The sequence below is a fragment of the Meriones unguiculatus genome, chromosome 16, assembly GCF_030254825.1.
Source record: "Meriones unguiculatus strain TT.TT164.6M chromosome 16, Bangor_MerUng_6.1, whole genome shotgun sequence".
Lineage (NCBI taxonomy): Eukaryota > Metazoa > Chordata > Mammalia > Rodentia > Muridae > Meriones > Meriones unguiculatus.
Window position 1 is genome coordinate 7744395 of NC_083363.1, and position 20566 is coordinate 7764960.

General features: G+C 42.1%; 1 protein-coding gene across 1 annotated transcript in view; it reads right to left on the reverse strand.

Moving 5' to 3' along the window:
• The window catches only part of Hsf2bp (heat shock transcription factor 2 binding protein), an 83281-nt gene that overhangs the window by 37975 nt on the left and 24740 nt on the right, over positions 1–20566 (reverse strand). Inside the window, exons 5-6 of the mRNA XM_060369231.1 lie at positions 20264–20396; positions 8823–8940 (exon numbers count right to left, since the gene is read on the reverse strand). Of these exons, the coding sequence (XP_060225214.1) occupies positions 8823–8940; positions 20264–20396 (251 nt within the window). The remainder of the gene's footprint in view (positions 1–8822; positions 8941–20263; positions 20397–20566) is intronic.

Here is a 20566-nt window from a genome sequence, read left to right on the forward strand (position 1 = left end):
GTATACAGGTGTTATGCAGCAATTCCCCCCAAGTTTGCCTTCCAACTTGGAGGGCAACTCCTTAGGACAGGATGTAAATCAAGAAGCAGGGCAGGGACAGGGACAAGAGCAGATAGATCTCTGTGAAATAAAATAAATTTTTAAAAAAGACATAGGGTGTGAAGGGAAAAGGAGACAACAGGGTATTCTAGAAGAATTCATCGAGGAGATGAAAAGACAGGATATTTTGGGGAGTACTGGGTAAAACACTACCTCCTTCAGGGAAACCCATTAAGACAGGAAGCAAATAATTAAAAATAGCTTCAGGAAGTTCCTGAAACCGACCAGATTCACTCGGCCCCTTTTCCCCAAGAGCTTATAAAATTCAGAGAGCTGAGCGTCGCTCTCAGACAAGCCAAGCTGCAAAGATGACTCTGAAACCAGCCCAGCCACCCAGAAGAAGCAAGAACTAGCTGAAGCATCTAGAAGAAATAAAGACTGGCTGAATTGCCTGGAATAGGCTCAGCCCAACTGAACAACCTGGAAAAAAACACTCTCCATCCTGTTGAGTGCCTGCAGGCTGTGCAATGTGCTCCAGGTTTCTAGCGTTGGTAAGCTGTTACACACAGTGGAGTGGGTTTTGGTGATACAACTGACTTTGAGTCATTTTTGCTCTTGTAAGTAACCATATTCCAGTAAGTGACCTCAATAAAACTCATTGCTTCATCAAGTTGGGCTTTGATGGTATCTGTACTTTGGTCTGTTGTGGGCTCCCTATCTGGAGTAGGCATGTCACATTGTTCCTACAGGAAGATGAGAGGCAGAGACAAGAGAATCTATAAAATCACAGGCCAGTCTCACATACATCAGAAAGAAAAAAAAAGATACCCTTTCTCAAACAAGGTGGAAGACAAGAGTAACTTGAGGCTTTTACATGTGACTGTTGTATGCTTGCCCACATCCACACACATGAACACACATACAATGTATACATATGCATTTTTTAAGGAAGGATGTCAGAGGGCAGGCAATGTGTGCTTTTCAAAAGAACAGAGGAACCACTGTAGCCTCAGAATTAAAAGCCCACCAAAAAATAATTTCAGCAAATAATGTAAAAGAAATCTCAAGAGATTTTCCCAGAAACAAACCTGAACTACAAAAATTTGAAAGAAAAACTTGAATCAGAAAAAAAGAAAATGACCTATAAAAATGTTTTGAGCTACAAAGAGAAATGGGAAAAGACACCATAGTAGAGAGATGCAAACAAGGAAGGAAACATTGTTAGCAAAGGCAGTAATAACAATGTCTAACACTGTGACTAATATTTTTCCAACAAACAGGGACACAGCCTCCAAACACACGTGGACAGGGAGGTAAGAATTAAGGTCCTCCTGAGGTCCTTCTATTGTCAGAAGAGAAAGGTATTCATTACATCAAGTAGACACCAAATATATCCAGGCATGCCTTACAGGGAGGCTAATCAGTGAGTAGAGGCCAACTTTTAAAGCCCCAGGGAGAGAAGGAAACTCAGAAAAGAAAGGCATTAGAGGAGCAAAGGAAAGGAGCAAGAAAAGAACGGGAGGAAGGCATTGAGATATTGAGGGGAAAAAAAACCCCAAATAATCCTAATAAAAACAAGAGAGGATGCAAGAAATAAAGCCAAGGACTTCAATAGTTAGAAGTGTTAGCAGGTAGGATTATCTTGCCAAAAGGCAGATTGCAAGACTGGATTACATCACAACATAACCATGTAGCACACCTAAAACAAAAGTTCTCAGGAAGGGTGAAAGTAAAGGAACAGCAGAGGTGACAGCAAGCAGACACGAACAGAAAGGAAACACTGAGGAAGTAAAATCTATGAACTAAACCCAGAGCACTTTCCAGACAAGGAGGATAACTGCAATGCCAAACCCCCAGTTCCTCAGAAAGCCATCATTCTAACTTGGCATGAATCTAGACTTGCCCCTCAAAAATACACCTCAGGAGAATGTGCAACGGCCCAACAGGTAAAGGTTCTTGCTGGCAAATCTGATGACCTGTGTTCAGCTCCAGAGACCCACACTATAAAAGGAGAGAACGGACTCCCACAAGTTGTCCTGTGATCTCTAACTTTCACATGCATGCTATGGCACACACATGTGTACGTGTACACACAAACACAATGTAACCACAAGTTTAAGTATATACTATATTAAAGAACATATCAACGGAGCTAGAAAGTAGCCGGTGCACAGCAGCAGGATCTCATGGTATCTAGTACATTACACTGATTCTCTGACTCACTGTGCAATTAAGTTTAAAACAATTTTAATTGTTTTGAAACAGGATCTGACTATATAGCCAGGACTGTCATCCTCCTGTTGCAGACTGACTTAAAATTATTTTTAAAGTTAAGTTTTAAAACTCCAAGCAACATTTGGAAAGTTAAAATAATGTCTCCAGGCTGGAGTGATCACTCAGTTGAGAACACTTGCTGCTCTTCCAGAGGAAGAATTTAGTCCCCAGCACCCACATGGCAACTCACATCCACGTGGAACTCCAGGGGATCCGACAGCACCCACACTCAAGTGTGTAAACACATACACACATAATTTAAAAAACAATTTTGCCCTCACAGCTACAAAGAATGTTTCTATAAAAATAAGCCGAATAACTAACTACAGGTAAAGTCAGATGACAGTTAGAATTGAACAACAATGAATATATAGCATAAACTAGTGGAACACACACACGCACAATTTAGGGGAAGGTGGAAACATAATGAGCACCAGTGCTGGTAGCGCAGACTGTGTGGCAATAGCCCTCGCATTAGTGGTGTTTACCGATTCTGGACACAGTAAAGGAGCGCTCAGAGGACCTGTGAGCAACACCTTTTCCAAAGAGAGAGTGCTGCCTGAGACAAAGAGGGCAGCTTTCAAGCAAGCCCACAAAGCTTGAGCTAAAAGACAGAGCCTAGGTTTCCCAGAGTGCAGACTACAAAGCAGAAGCACCTGGTGCACATGACAGGCCTCCTGAGTGCTCAGCTGGCCAGAACCACTTGAGTGTCTGCGGCAGGCACTGAGAAGAGTGCTGCAAACTGAGGATCGGTGCAGACGGTGGCCTGCAAAGCAAGCATCAGCTCTCTTCAGGAAAATACAGCAGAGCCCAGAGGCCTACAACACATCATCTGCAATGGCCAGCAGACAGACCATCAAATATTTAACTTAGCAGGGAATGTGTGGAGAGCTAAGTACTTCCTTTGGGCACAAATCTGAAGAATTGCCAGAATGCTCTATAGCCATAATTTTTACATAGGAATTAATATAAAAATTTTATAAAGGCTACAAGTTTATAAATAAAGGCGGAATGGGCAACAGCACCATGCCAGGATGTACAGCAGCCTGGAGCAAGAAGAAATCGGGAACACTGATGCAGTCTATTTAAAGGGACCAATTAAGAAAATGATGGCACATGCATACATACCACAGACAACACCTATTACAGTTTTCTGTTGGGATACTGGCTTTCCCCCACAACTTCAGTCTGAGGAAGGCAGACTCTTTGGCTTGTCTTTAGCATATCACAGACTAGCACATGGCTACAGTAGTTGAGAACTTCAACTGGGCACAATGCACATAAACATCTCCCTTCTTCCCATATTTCCATCGACAATTTTCAAAGCAATTGCAATACCAGAAGTCAGCAGTCACCAGCACTTTCCAGAGCAGTGTTTTAATGAGGGTTTCTATTGCTGTCATAAAACATCATAGCCAAAAGCAAGTTGGAGAGGAAATGGCTTTAGTTTACAACTCTCAGGTCACACTCTGTTGCTGAGAGAAGTCAGGGCAGGAATTCAAAAAAGGCAGGAACCTTGAGGCAAGAGCTGATGCAGAGGCCATTAAGGAGTGCTGCTTACTGTAAGGCTTGCTCCTCATGGCTCGATCAGCCTGTCTTCTTACAGTATGCAGGATCAGCAGCCTAGGGATGGCCTGCCAACAGAAATGGGCCCTCCCACATCAATCACCTATCAAAATAATGCACTACAGGCTTGCTGACGATCAACCTGGGGGGAGGCAGTTTTTTAGTTGAGACTCCCTCTTCACAGATGACTGTAGCTTGTGTCAAGTTGACATGAAATTACCAGCACAGCAAGGATTCTCAGCCCTCCAACCTCCCAACAGTCTGCAGGCAATCTGAGTTTCATTAACAGCCTCATAAGGATTACAAAATTTGTCCCTAATAAACTATGTGGTAGGCCTTAGCGTTGCTCAGCGCTCCTGGGGAAGTCAGCCCTGAGACTGGCTTTCCTGGAGTTTCTACTCCGTATCTCAAGAAGGGGAGAGCCTCTGCCTCAGATCACAAACGCTGCTGGAGGATGAGCCTAGCTGCCTGCAAGTTGTCCAAAAAAACGAAGGAACACAGCTTTTGTGAGTCATCACCTATGCTGGGATCAGAATTTCAGTGATGCAGCTGCCTTTGAGTCATCCATGTTTCAGTAGGTAACCCCAATAAATGTTCATTCATCTAAGCTAGATTTAGGTATAATTGCTAATTTAGTGTGCTGTCAGTGCCCTATCTGGGATAAGCAGGCATCTGTTCACATCTCCCAAAAAAGGTAGCACAACAAAACCACTCATGTTAGATCATGGCAAAGACTCTAGCTGCATTCCACCCTTGTCCTGAGAACTTGAGAGAGGCTAGATTCAAAAGCAATGGAATTGTTTGATGGAGGGAATGTGAACTCTGCCCACTGCTCCTATCCAGGTCTACAGTTAAAATGAGTGGCAAGTGGAATAGAGAGATGTGATCTGATCCATAAGCTTGAGGCAAAGAGAAAGCTACTTGGAAATGTTGTGGGCTTTTGAAACCTCAAAGCCCACCCCTAGTGACACATAGTTCAATAAGGCCACACTTCCGAATCTTTCCCAAACAGTGCCAGTAACTGGTGTCACATATTCAAGCATATGGGGCCATTCTCATCAAACCACCTCAACTACTGAGCCATCTCTCCAGCCCAAAATGTTCAGTTTTTCAAGAAGGTTTTACACGTGAAAACCAGCAGCTGGGAGAAAGCTGAGCCCATCTCTGGCACCAACTCTGAAAGTGAATAGTATCCTTTGGTTAAAGTGATAAAAGCAAAATCCGCAGTGGAGAAGTGAGACATAGACATGCAAAAAAGCTCATCACAGCACAGCAAAGGTCCTACAGACTCAGGCTACTATCAACAGCGAAGGGACTTCAGTAGAGGAGAGCCTAAAAATTTACCCTAGAGAGCAGGAGGCAAGCAGCCTGCATGGAAGACAGACAGCCACGTGAGGAAGCCACATGAGGCTGGAACATTGCCAATATCAAACGTGGGGTTAGAAGCTAACTACATACAAAACCTGGAATGCTGCTGGGAAAATACGCCAATGTGATGGTTCTGCAGGCACTTCCTTCACCATTACTGCCGTCAACATGTGCTTACTGAGATCAACAAGCACAGACGATAAGGAAGGGAGACAGAGAGGCTCACAGAGAAACAGCCCTCACACAAAGCTTGCTGGGAAGTTGAAGGAGGGATTAGCTGGCCCATGAACACTGACTTTATAGAGACCACAAAAGAAGGCAATGGATCAGCATCCAGAAACTACACAGACATCAGCACATCACTGTGGAAACAGCTTAGCAGGAAACAGATAGAGGGCACAGACAGATGATTCATGGAGACTTACAGGAACAGACGTGCAGAAATACTCCAACCTTGCTGGTATTCCAAATCAAGGGAGGGAAGTGGGTGGGTGGATGGATGGATGGCCAACTGACTGATACATATATTCTGTGTAGGAGTAAATAACAAAATGCTGAAAAGGATGCAGGAAAGAATACAGTGGAAGCATCTACCAGAGCTCTATATGTGCCACTTTTCAAAAATCCCACTTCCGGGGAAACTTCTAGAGGAATTCACACACAGGTCCACAGGGAGATATTTACCAAGTGTTCATTGTAGCAGTGTATATGTAGAGAAACTAAAAATATCCTAAATGTCTCCTCAAGCATAGATGTGTGATCCAAATGTTAGAACTTCTGTAATTTTTGAGACCTCAAAGAAACCGATCAGATCCACAGTCAAGTTTTAACACTGTGACAAAAAAAAAGCTACATGTCACATTACAGCACACACTGCCCTTGCACACAGACATGTCAGCATAAAACACTAGAGCAGACTACAGTGTGGTCCACACAGGATGCCACAGCACATGTATCTCGTAACCCTCCTGAACACAACTGTAAATTCTGAACAGAATACATGGAGCAGCTACTTGAGATCTATGACAGGTAAACAGCATATGAGCTAGGAAATGAGAACAGAGCATGAAGTACCACCAAACCACCAGCTTCCACTGGCCTGGACGCAGATGTACAGAAAGGCTCTATCTCAGTCCTAAGGCGAAGAAAGACAGGGTCTGCTGGCAGCCACAGTGATAGCAGGAGCCTCAGGCGACTCAAATGCTGCAGAAGAGAATTCTTCCCACCTTGGTAGCTGCAGGAGCTAAGCAGCAGCCACAGTAATACTTTAGGGTACACCAAGCCTCAGCATTCTAGATGTGGACTAAAAATGGGGGCTTTGGGGGAACAACAAAGCACTACAGTCATCATGGACAGTCAGCATTTCAGGAAAGTTACTCTATAGGGCTCTCTGTGAATTCCTAGCCTCACCCCAAGCTGGGCATATATGGACGTCATCATACACAGCATTATTCTCTGGGCCTCTAACAAGCCCCTGAGTGGCACCAGGAGATGCATAGGGCAGCTCCACCAGCATGGGTGGAAGCTAAGGTATTATAGACATGGGGCTGATACCAAAACAACACCATGACTTGGGACTCAAATCCAACTGGACTGTTGCATTTTCCAAAGGCTTTAAACATGAAGCTTCTAACATAATATTCCCAATGCCCAGGATACATCCAAAATTATTCAGCATACAAAGAGAAAAAAAATAATCTCATCTGCATGGGAAAAGATAAGAAACAACAAGGCCAAGATGGCACGAACGCTGAAAGTATCTACACAGACTTTAAAGAGGATACTGAACTAAATTAAGACAAACCTGCAATGCATAAAACACATACTTGGAAGACTATATCACAGGAGAAGCCCTAATAATCCCCAAAACTTCCTGCTATGGGGCTACATGTCAGCACAGGAATGTTTACCTTGTGAAAAGCACTACATTCCATTCCCAGAACCGACCCCCTGCTCCCCCCAAAAAAGGAAAATAGCTTTCCTGGCCTAATCCCCAAGTCTATATATACATCATACTCTGATAAAGTTAAATTGCATGGCAAAGGAGGTTCTGAAGATGCAATCACAGTTACTAATCAACAGGCTCTGAGCTGATTAAAAATGTTTAACCAATATGCCTAATCTAAACACATGAGCCCACAGAAAGCGAGATGACTCTTGGGCAACAGAGAAAGTCTTATACACACTGTGATGGATAATCATTATCAACTCAACTGAATTTAGAGTCACCATGAAAAAGCAACTCTGAGGATGTTTCCAGAAGGTTTGAGAGGGAAGACTCATCCTGAATATAAATGATACTGTCCTATGGTCTGGAGTCCTAGACTGATTTATAAAAAGGATAAAGTAGGCTGGTAAGTTGGTTAGATGGGTGAATATTTCTCACTAAGCCTGGGTGACCTGTGTTCAATTCTTGAAACTCCACAGCAGAGAGAACTGGTGCCCATTAGTTGTCCTCTAAGTGCTACATGCATGCTATACCATGCACACAAATTCACAAGGAGCACACAGGTGCACACACAAAATTAAGAAAACAGTTAAAACGCTCTTTAAAAGAAGAAAGTGAGCTGACTATCAGCATTCGCCCTGTCTCCTGACTATAGATGCCATGTGACCAGCTGCCTCACACTGCTGCCACAATGTCTTCCCTGCCATGAGGGACTGCACCTTAAACTGTGAACATAAACAAAAGCCTTCCTTCTTTAAAGTGCTTTGTCACAGCAACCAGGAAGGTAACTAATACACGTGCCAATTATAAGAAGCACTGTGGCATTCTTGCCCTCCCGTCTCTTGCCTTCTTACACTCCTGCCCTCTCCCCTTTCTCTGTTGGGGCACCCCTCCTCTCCCCCTATCATGTCTCTCTGTCTCTGTCTCTGTATCTCTCTGTCTCTCTCTCTCTTCATCTCCATCTAACAAACCTCTTTCATTAAAAAAAAAAGCAGCACTGTGGGGGTAGTGTGAGGAAAAAGCAGTCATCCATGGACAGAATTCAGCTGCCCACCTGAAAGAACAGAACAAGGAGGCAGATTCTTACAGAGCCTCTTCAAAGTACCCGGCTGGGCACCACCTTGGTTTTGGCCATGTGAGACTCCCAGCAGAGGATATGGTCAAGCCAACTCAGATCCTGTCCTACAACACTGAGATACTAAATGGAAATTTGTCATGATTTGTTACAATGACTTAAGAAAATAGCTACAAATTTTACCTGGGTAGGAAACTGCCATAGCAAACACCTACTGACGTTCATTCTGAGTAACTAATAACACAACCCTGAAATATTTAGAATCTTAATGTTCCTTTTCTTGACTCATTTTTTTTTTTTCTGAAATACTATTTAACCCAACAGTCGGCAGGCCGAAGCAGGAAGAAGTTAAGTTCAAGACCATCTTGTATTAAACATTGACCCTATCTCACATAAAATTAGATAAAATATGATATATCCTTTAAGTCCTCAGGCAATTTGCTTCCTGTTTTTTAGAACTGCTAAATCAACTGTGCTTACTTTAAGAAAGGCTGCATCAGCCTAATATAAGCACTATGCAAGATGAGAGGCTGTGAGCTATCATCTACGTACACTTTGAGTTTGGTGCACTGGCCAGGCTTTAAGTCCCCCAGCAGCTGCAACATGGTGTCCAAGAGCACCCGGCTGGAATTCACCAAGAATTCACGACCACATGCAATGGCAGCAACATCTGCAGAAGACAGAACAAATCATCAAGATCACAGGCACAGCACAGAACACACTGACGGATGGGTAGGGGAGACTCACAAAGGTTCCCACTAAGCTCTACATACACATCATGGCAGGAACACACCTGTACTTCACTCTATTTCTGTCTCTCTCTCACACACACAATGATGATGATGGGGGTGGTGGTGGTGATTTTTTTTTTCCCCAAAAAAGATCACAGGTGCTTCACAATCTGGAAAATTCTACTTAGCAGATAGTATGTTCTCTGATTTTCTCTTTACAGAGTCAAGGAAATCCAGGTAACCAATGAGCATTTAAAACAGTGTTGTTCGTAGAGCTGACATGGTACCGAATCAGGAGCTGACAACAGTAAGAGCTATTACAATCAGAAAGTGATGTCATAAACCACGGCAGGGAGCACTAAGACTTGGGTGTCTGCAACACCACACCCAGAACACCAGATCAACAGCTATCTGGTCCAAGCAGAAAGTAGAGCTGATGACTTTGTACCTGGGACCAAGTATTGAAAAATCCTTTAAGAATTGGCTAATGACATTTAATTATGACATGAAACAGGAATCATATGTCAGAGGTACAGCATGAAAACCAAATCTGAACAGACTTCCTAAATGTTCTGCCCTATTGTGATCAGCAAATATACATTTTCATACCTCAGGCTCTGCAAATGAGCATGGAGACCAGACCAAGGGCTGGGACTTCAAGTACTAGCCCTAACAGTATCCACACAGAACTGTAAGGATTTACCAGTAATCCGAGTACACAATGCACCTCTCTGTAGTGTCTTCTTCAGTCAGGACTAAGAAGAAGACAGGATGCAAAATGATGAAGGTCAATAAACAAGGAGACCAAGATAGAAGGGGATGGAGTAGCAGCAGCCTGTCTTCCCTTGACTAACAAAACCAGTCATAGGGACCCAGGTCAGTGGAATATCTCATCTGTTCACAGTACTTACTCCATCAAATGGTCTTCTGACCTCCACACACACTATGTGAAACACACACACATACATGCACACATACAATAAATAATTGTATTTTTTTAAAAAACACAGTGGGTACTGCAGAGATGGCTTGGTAGTTGTTGCTCAGGCAGGTCACTCTTCATTGTCTACTTAAAATCTTAATGGTAAATGGTGTAAAGTCCCACAAACAGGTAACAAAGTCACTATCCCAATTTCATTGCAGTACTGTGGTGGTTGAATAAGAATGGCCTGTTTCTATTTTGTGGAATAAATTGAATACTCTTCATTCTATTCCACAAAATAGAAACAGAAGGAACATTACCAAACTCATTCTATGAAGCCACAGTCACCTTGATACCTAAACCTCACAAAGACCTAACAAATAAAGAGAATTTCAGGCCAATCTCCCTTACGAACATTGATGCAAAAATACTCAATGAAATACTCGCAAAGTGAATCCAAGAACACATTAAAGATATCATCCACTATGACTAAGTAGGCTTCATCCCAGGTATGCAGGGATGGTTCAATATATGGGAATCCATCAATGTAATCCACTATACAAACAAACTGAAAGAAAAAAAAAAAAACCCACATGATTGTCTCCTTAGATGCTGAAAAAGCATTTGATAAAATCCAACATTCGTTTATGTTTAAAGTCCCAGAGAGATCAGGGATACAAGGCACTTACCTAAACACAGTAAAGGCAATATACAGCAAACGTATAGCCAACATCAAACTAAACGGAGAGAAACTTAAATCAATCCCACTGAAATCAGGAACAAGGCAGGCTGCCCACTCTCTCCATATCTTTTCAACATAGTTCTTGAAGTCCTTGCTAGAGCAATAAGACAATTAAAGGAAATCAAGGGCATTCAGTTCGGAAAGGAAGAAGTATCACTATTTGCAGATGATATAATAGTATACATGAGTGACCCCAAAATTTCTACCAGGGAACTCCTACAGCTGATAAACACCTTCCGTAAAGTGGCTGGATACAAAATTAACTCAAAATATTCAGTAGCCCCCCTGTATACAAAAGACAAATGGGCTGAGAAAGAAATTAGGGAAACAACACCCTTCACAATAGCCACAAAGGAAACAAACTACCTTGGTGTAACTCTAACCAAGCAAGTCAAAGACTTGTATGAAAAAATCTTCAAGTCTCTGAAGAAAGAAATAGAAGGTATCAGAAGATGGAAAGATCTCCTATGCTCATGGCTTGGCAGGATTAACATAGTAAAACTTGCCATCTCACCAAAAGCAATCTACAAATTCAATGCAATGCCCATCGAATTACCAACACAGTTATTTACAGACCTTGAAAGAAAAATTCTCAACTTCAAATGGAATAAATAACAAGAAACCCAGAATCACTAAAACAATCCTCTACAATAAAAGATCTTCTGGAGGTCTCTCCATCCCTGATCTCAAGCTGTACTGTAGAGCAATGGTAATAAAAACTGCATGGTTCTTGCATAGAAATAGGCTGGTGGATCAATGGAATTGAATAGAAGACCCAGAAATAAACCCACACACTCACGGACAACCTGATTTTTTACAAAGATGCCAAAACCATCAATGGAAAAAGGATAGCATCTTCAACAAGTGGTGCTGGCTGGGGCTGGAGAGATGGCTCAGTGATTAAGCATACTGGCTGCTCTTCCAGAGGACCCAGGTTCATTTCCCAGCACCCACATGGCAGTTCACAGCTGTCTGTAACTCCAGTTCTAGGGGATCTGATACCCTCACACAGATAAATATATAAGCAAAACTTGAATGCATGTTAAAGAGAAACAAATACAAAAAAAAAAAAAAAAAAGAAAAGAAAACAAAAACAAGTGGTGCTGGCCTAACTGGATATCTACATGTAGAAAAATGCAACTAAATCCATACTTATCACCCTGCACAAAATTAAAGTCCAAGTGGATCAAAGACCTCAACATAAAACCAGACACACTAAACCTATTACAAGAAAAAGTGGGGAAAAGCCTTGAACTCAATGGCACAGGAGACAACTTCCTGAACAGAACACCAACAGCACAGACAACAATCAATACATGGGAACTCATGAAACTGAAAAGCTTCTGTAGAGCAAAGGACACTGTCGTCAGAACAAAACGACAGCCTACAGATTGGGAAAGGATCTTCACCAACCTTGTATCTGACACGGTGCTAATATCCAAACTATATAAAGAACTCAAGAAGTTAAACAGCAACAAAATCAAGTAATTCAATTTAAAAATGGGGTACAGAGCTAAACAGAGAATTCTCAATAGAGGAATATCAAATGGCAGAGAAACACTTAAAGAAATGTTCAACATCCTTGGTCATCAGAGAAATGCAAATCGAAACAACCCTGAGATTTCATCTTATACCCATCAGAATGGCTAAGATCAAAAACTCAAGTGACAACACATGCTAGAGAAGATGTGGAGAAAGGGGAACCCTCCCTCACTGCTGGTGGGAATGTAAACTTGTACAACCACTTTGGAAATCAATCTGATGCTTTGTCAGACAATTAGGAATAGTGCTACCTCAAGATCCAGCTATACCACTCCTAAGCATATATCCAAAAGATGCTCAAGTACACAACAAGGGCATTTGTTCAACCATGTTCACAGCAGCTTTATTTGTAATAGGCAGAATCTGGAAATAACCCAGATGTCCCTCAGTTGAGGAATGGATACAGAAATTGTGGTACATTTACATAATGGAATACTACTCAGCAATTAAAAACAAGGAAATAATGAAATTTGCAGGCAAATGGTGGGAACTAGAAAAGATCATCCTGCGAGAGGTATCCCAGAAGCAGAAAGACACACATGGTATATACTCACTTATAAGTGGATATTAGACATGTAATATAGGATAAACATACTAAAATCTGTACACCTAACAAAGCTAAGCAATAAGAAGGACCCTGGGTAAATTGCTCAATCCTCATTCAGAAAGGCAAACAGGTTAGACATCAGAAGAGGGCAAAAACAAAGAACAAGACAGGAGCCTACCACAGAAGGCCTCTGAAAGTCTCTACCCAGCAGGGTATCAAAGCACATGCTGAGACTCATAGCCAAACTTTGGGCAGAATGCAGGGAATCTTATGAAAGAAGGGGGAGATAGAAAGACATGGAGAGGACAGGAGCTCACAAGGAGAGCAACAGAATAAAAAAATCTGGGCATAGGGGTCTGATACTCCAACCAAGGACCAGTCATGGCGATAACCTAAAACCCCTGTACAGATGTATCCCATGGCAGCTCAGTCTCCAAGTGGGTTCCCTAGTAAGAGGAACAGGGGCTGTCTCTGACATGAACTCACTCAGTGGCTGGCTCTTTGATCACCCACCCCACCCCCACCCCGAGCGGGGAGCAGCCTTACTAGGCCAAAGAGGAAGACAGTGCAGCCAGTCCTGATGAGACCTGATAGGCTAGGGTCAGATGTAAGGGGAGAAGGACCTCCCCTATCTGTGGACTGGGGAAGGGGCATGGGAGAAGAGGGAAGGAAGGCAGGATTGGGAGGGGCCAAGGGAGGGGGCTACAGCTGGGATACAAAGTAAATAAACTGTAATAAATGTAAAAAATTTTAAAAAAAGAGTGGCCTGATGGGCTCATATATTTGAATGCTTACTAATCTGGAATGTCACTATTTCAGAAAGAATAAAAGGTTTAGGAGGTGTGGCCTTGTTGGAGGAAGTGTATCACTGGGAGTTTCAAACGCTCATGCCAGGCCCAGGTTCTCTTCTTTCTTGCTTTCTTTTTCTTTCTTTCTTTCTTTTTTCTTCCTTCCTTCCTTCCTTCCTTCCTTCCTTCCTTCCTTCCTTCCTTCCTTTCTTCCTTGCCTCCCTTCTTTCTTTTCCTTTCCTTTCTTTTTCTCTTTCTTCCTTTATCTAATTTTCCTCTCTCCCTACCATCCTGCCTATGTATCACGATGTAGCTGTCAGCTACATACCAGCACCATACACGTTGCCATGCTCCCTGCCATGACGATCATGAACTAACCCTCTGAAACTGTAAGAAAGCCCCCAATTAAATGCTTTCTTTTATAAGAGTTGCCTTAGTCACTGTGTATCTTCACAGCAATAGAACAGTGACTAAGACAAGTACCTAGACCCAAGACAGCCCACTCTGCAGCCTTCTTGAAGTCAAGCTCTTAACAGAATAGAGAGCACCACACTAAGATTTTCAGATTCTCATCCATAAAGATGGAAATTGTGATCTGCCTTCACCTGCAAAATCAAAACTCAGTCTACCAGGACTGAATGAAATCCCAAGTTATTTCTCCCAAGTCTTAAATGGAAACACACACACCTATGTAAAAGACACATGCAGTCCTGCATCATTACTGTGTATAGTTTATATCTGATCCTGCGTAGTACACTGACTATATGACTTCCCTGATCCAGCTAAAGAGAAACACAAATTTCCAATAAAACTCCAATTGCTTAGTTAGATTCACTAACTGAAGAAGTTCGCAAGAAAACACTGTAAAGCCCAAACACTGCAAGACAAGTAGTAGAGTTCTATAATAAACTGAGTATTAGAGTGCCAATTTTTCCAAGTAAGCAAGACATTTAGACAATTGAGCTATATTAGAGATCTCAGAATCATGCACACAGAATACAGAAACCAAAAGCCTTTGGTGATCTCACAATTTCAGCAATGACCTCTCAGAACCAACTAAGAACATAAAGTTTTTTTTATCTATGTGTATGAAAACTCAGGCTGTGCGCTACGGCCACAGGTGATGACTTTGTCTCCACAACATCTGCAGACATTTGTTATACTTGTCTGCTACACCCACAGAATAGAGTGGTGGAAGTATCATAAACATCCTACAATACACGAGTATCACTACAGCACAGCATGACAGTGCCAAGTAGGAAGTGTGCTGTGTACGGCACTCCTGAAATATCAGTGCCTGTCAGAGCCCGTCCCCACTCCAGGAACCCACGCTTGTCGCAGAACAAGTGAAGACGGTTGATTAGGAAAGGAGGGGAGATACATACAGAAGAGGGAGGGAGGGAGTAAAATAACAATAAGGATGTCTGAAAAGGTCACAAAGAATCATACTATTATCAACTTACCTAAACATATACATACATAGGTTAAATAAAAATTTCCCACCTGGGCTGACAATGAACACTCCTATCCCACAAGAGCCCTAGACTATCTAACAAAGTCCTAGCACTAGCCATGAGAAGCCCTCTTTTGTTCAAGAGACCCCCCAAAACATTGTAGGCTATTACTGCTGCCCTGCCCAGAGGTAGAAGGGAAATCTCTAATGGTGAAGCCACCATGTACTTTGGACATAGGACACAGAAGACCCAAGTTGAATCTGACCTGAAAGCTTTCTCCTTGGGACTAGCTTTTATGTCAGAAGACACCATGCAAGCTTCCAAAGGAGGGTAGCAACCAATGGTCTTACACAGCTGTGAGGCCTATGAACCACAACAATGACAGGCATAGTAAGATGTTCCTAAAGGTACCTAGTGGCACTTATTTCTTGGAAGCACCAATAGTGGTCTAAATTGGACTTAAGCTCCACTTTACAGAAGAGAAATCATATCTGGTACTAGAAACCTAACCAGCGACCTAGGGCTAAAGTGTAGGACTAAAAGTGTAAAATCATTGGTTATAGAGGAGAACCTTCTTTCCTAAATATGCCTAATATTTATTCTTTCCTTTTTTTGTTTTTTGTTTTTGTTTTGTTTTTTTCAACAGGGTTTCTCTGTGTAGCCTTGGCTGTCCTGGACTCACTTTTTAGACCAGGCTGGCTTCAAACGCACAGCGATCCGTCTGCCTCTGCCTCTCCAAGTAATGCGATTATAAACGTGTACCACAGAACCAGCTAAATATTTATTCTTCTATCCCCCAGAGAAGTGTAGTTCTCAATCCTTACCAAAGAAACTTCTCTTTGTAACAATATGGAGACCATTACAAAAACCACAACTGGTCAAAATGCAGTTATGGAGCCCAATCCCAGCTGATACATTAATAACAGAACTCCTATACTTAAGTTAAAGGATCACTATGGAAGTCTGCAGTGAGATTATGTCTCCCAGAAATGTCAGACAAGATGCACCCATGAAGTCTCACCAACATGACTGCCTAAACCATACCTGAACAAGAATGATAACAATAAATATGATGCACATGAGAAAGCTCATAAGACCTCAACCCTAAGCAAAGAAGTATAGGCAACTTCCTTGGGGAAAATAGTCTTCCCCAAGGAAGAGCACACCAATTGGTTTTTCAATACCAAATGGTTAGCCCCAAAAACATACATATAAGTAACAACTGTATGGACTGAGCAGGTTGTATTTATATATTTGGAATACATACACACACATGCACACTCATACACACACACAATTAAAGAAAAATAGACCATGAATTGGAAAAAGAGCAAGAGAACATACATGGGAGGAGTTGGAAGGAGGAAAGAGTGGGAGAAAACGGTGTAATTATATTATAATCTAAAAAAACTGTAAAACTGAAAAATGATAATGTTAGAGCTGGGGCTGAAATGTAGTGGTGGAGAGCTGCTAGGGACTTGCATGCATGAGGCCAGCAAGGTTTGATTGCCAATATCATTAAAAAAAAAATAATAATATATAAAATTTTAAAAGCTAAGCATGATCACATATTTGTAATATCAACATTTGAGAAGCTGAGGGAGGAGGATTCCAAGTTTAAGGTTAGCCTGGCCTATTTAGTGAGTTTGAGGCCATTTTGGACTATTTAGTAAAACCTTGTCTTAAAAAAGAAAAGAAAAAAAAAAAAGTCAGATTGACAGGGCGATCATTACCAAATACTATCTAAATGCATAACCAGAATTAGGAGGCAGGTTATGCAATCATAATTTGTGAGTCTTCCAAAAGCAGGAAAAGCAGACAGAAAACTAACTTTTCTACTTGTGAATTAAGTGGGTTACTCTTCACAGGATCTTCCTTCTTCCTTTGCTCTCTTATTCAGGCTGTCCTACACTGAGCAATCCCTTACCTCACATCTGCTATAATTTGCCACAGTCTAGCAGGAAAGTTGTCAAGATGTAAAGCTATCAGAACAGGGAGGGTTACCTCATGCAGATGAAGAAACCCTATCTAGAGAAGGTAACCTGGAAAGTGAACCATCTTGCCCTAAAATTCAGACTTTTACTGCTACTCTAACCTATCACTAGGCACTGTGGTGATCTGAATAATAGTCCCCATAGGCTCATGTATTTGAATGCTTACTCACTAGGAAGTGGCACTATTTGAAAAGATTAGGAGGATTAGGAGGTGTGGCCTTGTTGGAGGAACTGTGCTACTGGGGGTGGGCTTTGGAGATTTAAAAAAAAAGCCCAAGGTCCTTTTCTTTGCCGGCACATGTAGCTCTCAACTACTTCCCTAGCACCATGCCTGCAGCCATGCTTTCCATCACGCTGATAATGGCCTAAATCTCTGAAACTGTAAGAAAAGCCCAATTAAATGCTTTCTTTTATAAGAGTTGCTGTGGTCATGGACTCTCTTCACAGCAACAGAACAATGACTAAAACAGGAATAATGCTGAACAAATAAGAAATTCAATCCTAGTTTTTTGCTTAGAATATGGTAAACTGGAAGCTGGGTGTGGTACATGCCTTTAATCCCAGCACTCAGGGAGGCAGAGGCTGGAAGATCACTGTGAGTTTGAGGCCAACCTGGTCTGCAAAGCAAGTCCAGGACAGCCAAGGCTATAGAAAGAAACCCTGTCTCAGAAGAAGAAGAAGGAGGAGGAGGAGGTGGTGGTGGTGGTGGTAGTGGTAAACTGGAAAGAGCTGCTCCATTCTTCCCCAGGGAAGGAAGGGAAAAGGAAATTCTAAAAAAAAAAAAAAAAAAAAAATCACAGCTTTTCTTGAAAACATCAAGAGAGCTAAGGGTGGCTATGAGCATGTAAGGAAAGAGGCTGGGACTTCCAGGTGGAGATATGGGACAAACATACGATACCTGGGGCAGATTCTCAAAGCCATGTATGTCAACCACAACAAAGCAGATCAAATGTTTAACAAGCCACCAAGACAGTTGCTGTGTGAGGCTGTCTATGGAAAGACAGGGGCTCCACTCCCTCACTGGAATGTTTTACTACCACATGGGTTTACTGGCATTCGAAGAACTTCAAAAAGATGGAAAGGAACTGGGAAAATGTTTGCTGCCATGCGAGGGTGGAAAATGGGCTTGGGAAGCAAGAGAAGCTGTAGACTGCTAACCTGTAGTCTCCAAGTGTTGCTGTCCCTACTGAATGGCTCCAGTAGCTGAAAGGCACAAACCCATGTAAGCAATGCACCACCAAAGTTTGAAACCTTTTCGGACAAACATGCAAGTTGCCCTGCTAGCAAGCTCATGAGAATTCATATATCCTACTGTGAGAAAAAGCCAAGTGAGCCTGAATGCTGGGCAACAGGCTCTTCCACCCTCTAGCTGACTGCCTGCTTCATGGCACACCAACTGGAAATTCAAACAGCTTACATTCATAACCAAGCAAAATGACAAAAACACATGGATTGTAGACGTTTGAGGTCACCTGCAGAGAGAACCAATCATTGAATGTACAAATCCAGCCTTTAAGACCCGACACTCTACCTGTTTGAGGAGGCTGAGACAGGAAGACTGATAGTACAGATGATGCGATTAATGGGCAGAGAGCTACCCTGCTTCAGACAAAGTGCCAGCCAAGCCAGAGTCCTGGACTCCCAGCATCCACCCAACATAAAGTACCACTGGGGGATGGAGATATAACACAGCAGTTAAGAGCACTGGATGCTCTTCCAGAAGACCTTGGTTCAACTCCAAGCACCCATATGATGGCTCATAACCATCTGTAACTCCAGTTCTAGGGGATCCAACAGCTCCTTCTGGAGTCCACAGGTACCAAGCACACATACACATAGATATATGTCCAGGCCAAACACTCATACACATAAAAATAAATTTAAAAAAAATAGTAAGTACCACCAACTTTTAAGGGATTATTTAATGTCAGCTAGGCATGGCAGTGTACACCTATAATGCTGCACTCAAAAAACTGACGCATCAAGATTACCTCAAGTTTAAGCCCAGCTTGTCTCAAATAAAGAAAAAAAAAAAAGAACAAAAAACAAAATGAAGAAGTCCATATAGGAGTTACCTCATATAGATTTCAGCCAAAGGCTAGTAGTACAGGGTTGCCAAGATGACTCGGTAGATAAAGCACTTGCCACACAGTATGTGGACTGGATTTCAGATCCTCAGCACCCACGTACATTCTGGGCAGGCATGGCAGCTTCCTGTAATCTCAGCACTCGAGAGGCAGAGACAGGGGATCACTGGTACAAGATGGCTAGCTAAGCTAGCTAGAATTAGTGAGCTCCCGGTTTAACAACAACAACAACAACAAAAACAAACAAACAAAAAAAACACACATGCCCTTGTACATGCAACTGTATAAACACATAAACATGCATTCATGCAAAAAAGGACAATTTTCCTTATGTTAACAACAGAAAATAATCCTGCAAGTTAGTAAGATAGAACAGAGGTGAAAGGCCACTATTTAACCACTTGGCCAATGCCAGGAAAAAGAGCGTCCATGCCCACTGGTGGGTGCTACCCACTACTATACTAAGAATCACTGCTCTCTGGTTTATCTCTCATAAAACTTTTGAAGGTTTAGAGTGTCACTTTAATAGACTGATTGATTGAAACAGAGTCTTGCTAGGTAGGGCAGGCTGGCCTTACATTCTTAATCCTCCTGCCCCAAGGCCTCCTAAATGTTGAGATTGCAGGCTTGTAGACCATGCCTGGATCCTTTATAGTTTTGCTATGAAATTCTTTTGTCATTTCTTCAGTGCTAGGTTCCATTTACTAGCTTCTAGGAAAATAATTACTGAAAAAAACAAGATTTTAGAATCATTTAAACGGAGTTTAGTTTAAGCTCAGTTTACAACTTCTGCTTTAGCCAGATATGAGTAAAACAGCTATGACTGCAAATGACAAGCAGTTAAATGTACTGTCTGTCTGGGGCTTTTATTCTTTTAATTCTGTTGTGTATAAAAATAAATGGCAACCAACCAACCAAACCTGTATTTCCTTTAGATCAGCTATTTCTAATAAGTGATAATGACCATGAGCCCTTGGATGTTTTTCTATCCTAAACAGACCTGACACCTATCCCAGCTTACTGAAATAGAATCCAGGGTGGACACAGTCCTCTAGTCACTGACATACACACACCACACACATACACACACAGAGACAGAGACAGAGAAAGAAACAGACAGACAGACAGAGCCCTAACTGTAATTACCAACCCTGATGTATGGCACTGTGTCTGAAAAGTTACCTACTTGTTACAATTCCAGCCAGGGCAAATACAAACTGATTTTCATCAGAATCAACCTCCTTGACATCCCCATCCAATGACTTCACAAAACTCTCCATTGTCTGACCAGTGATGTTGAAAAACTTCAAAGCTTTGTCCTGAAAGTTTAAAAATAAAAACAGAAGTATCATATCTTTCCTCAGAACCTAGTGTAACAACATCACAAATGTGCAAGCCATATAAAAGAAAGACAGGGTGCAACTACAGAAGTAATCATAAGAAACCTGTACCAGCACTCAAAGTTCCCAGGGAGAAAAGCAGTTAATCC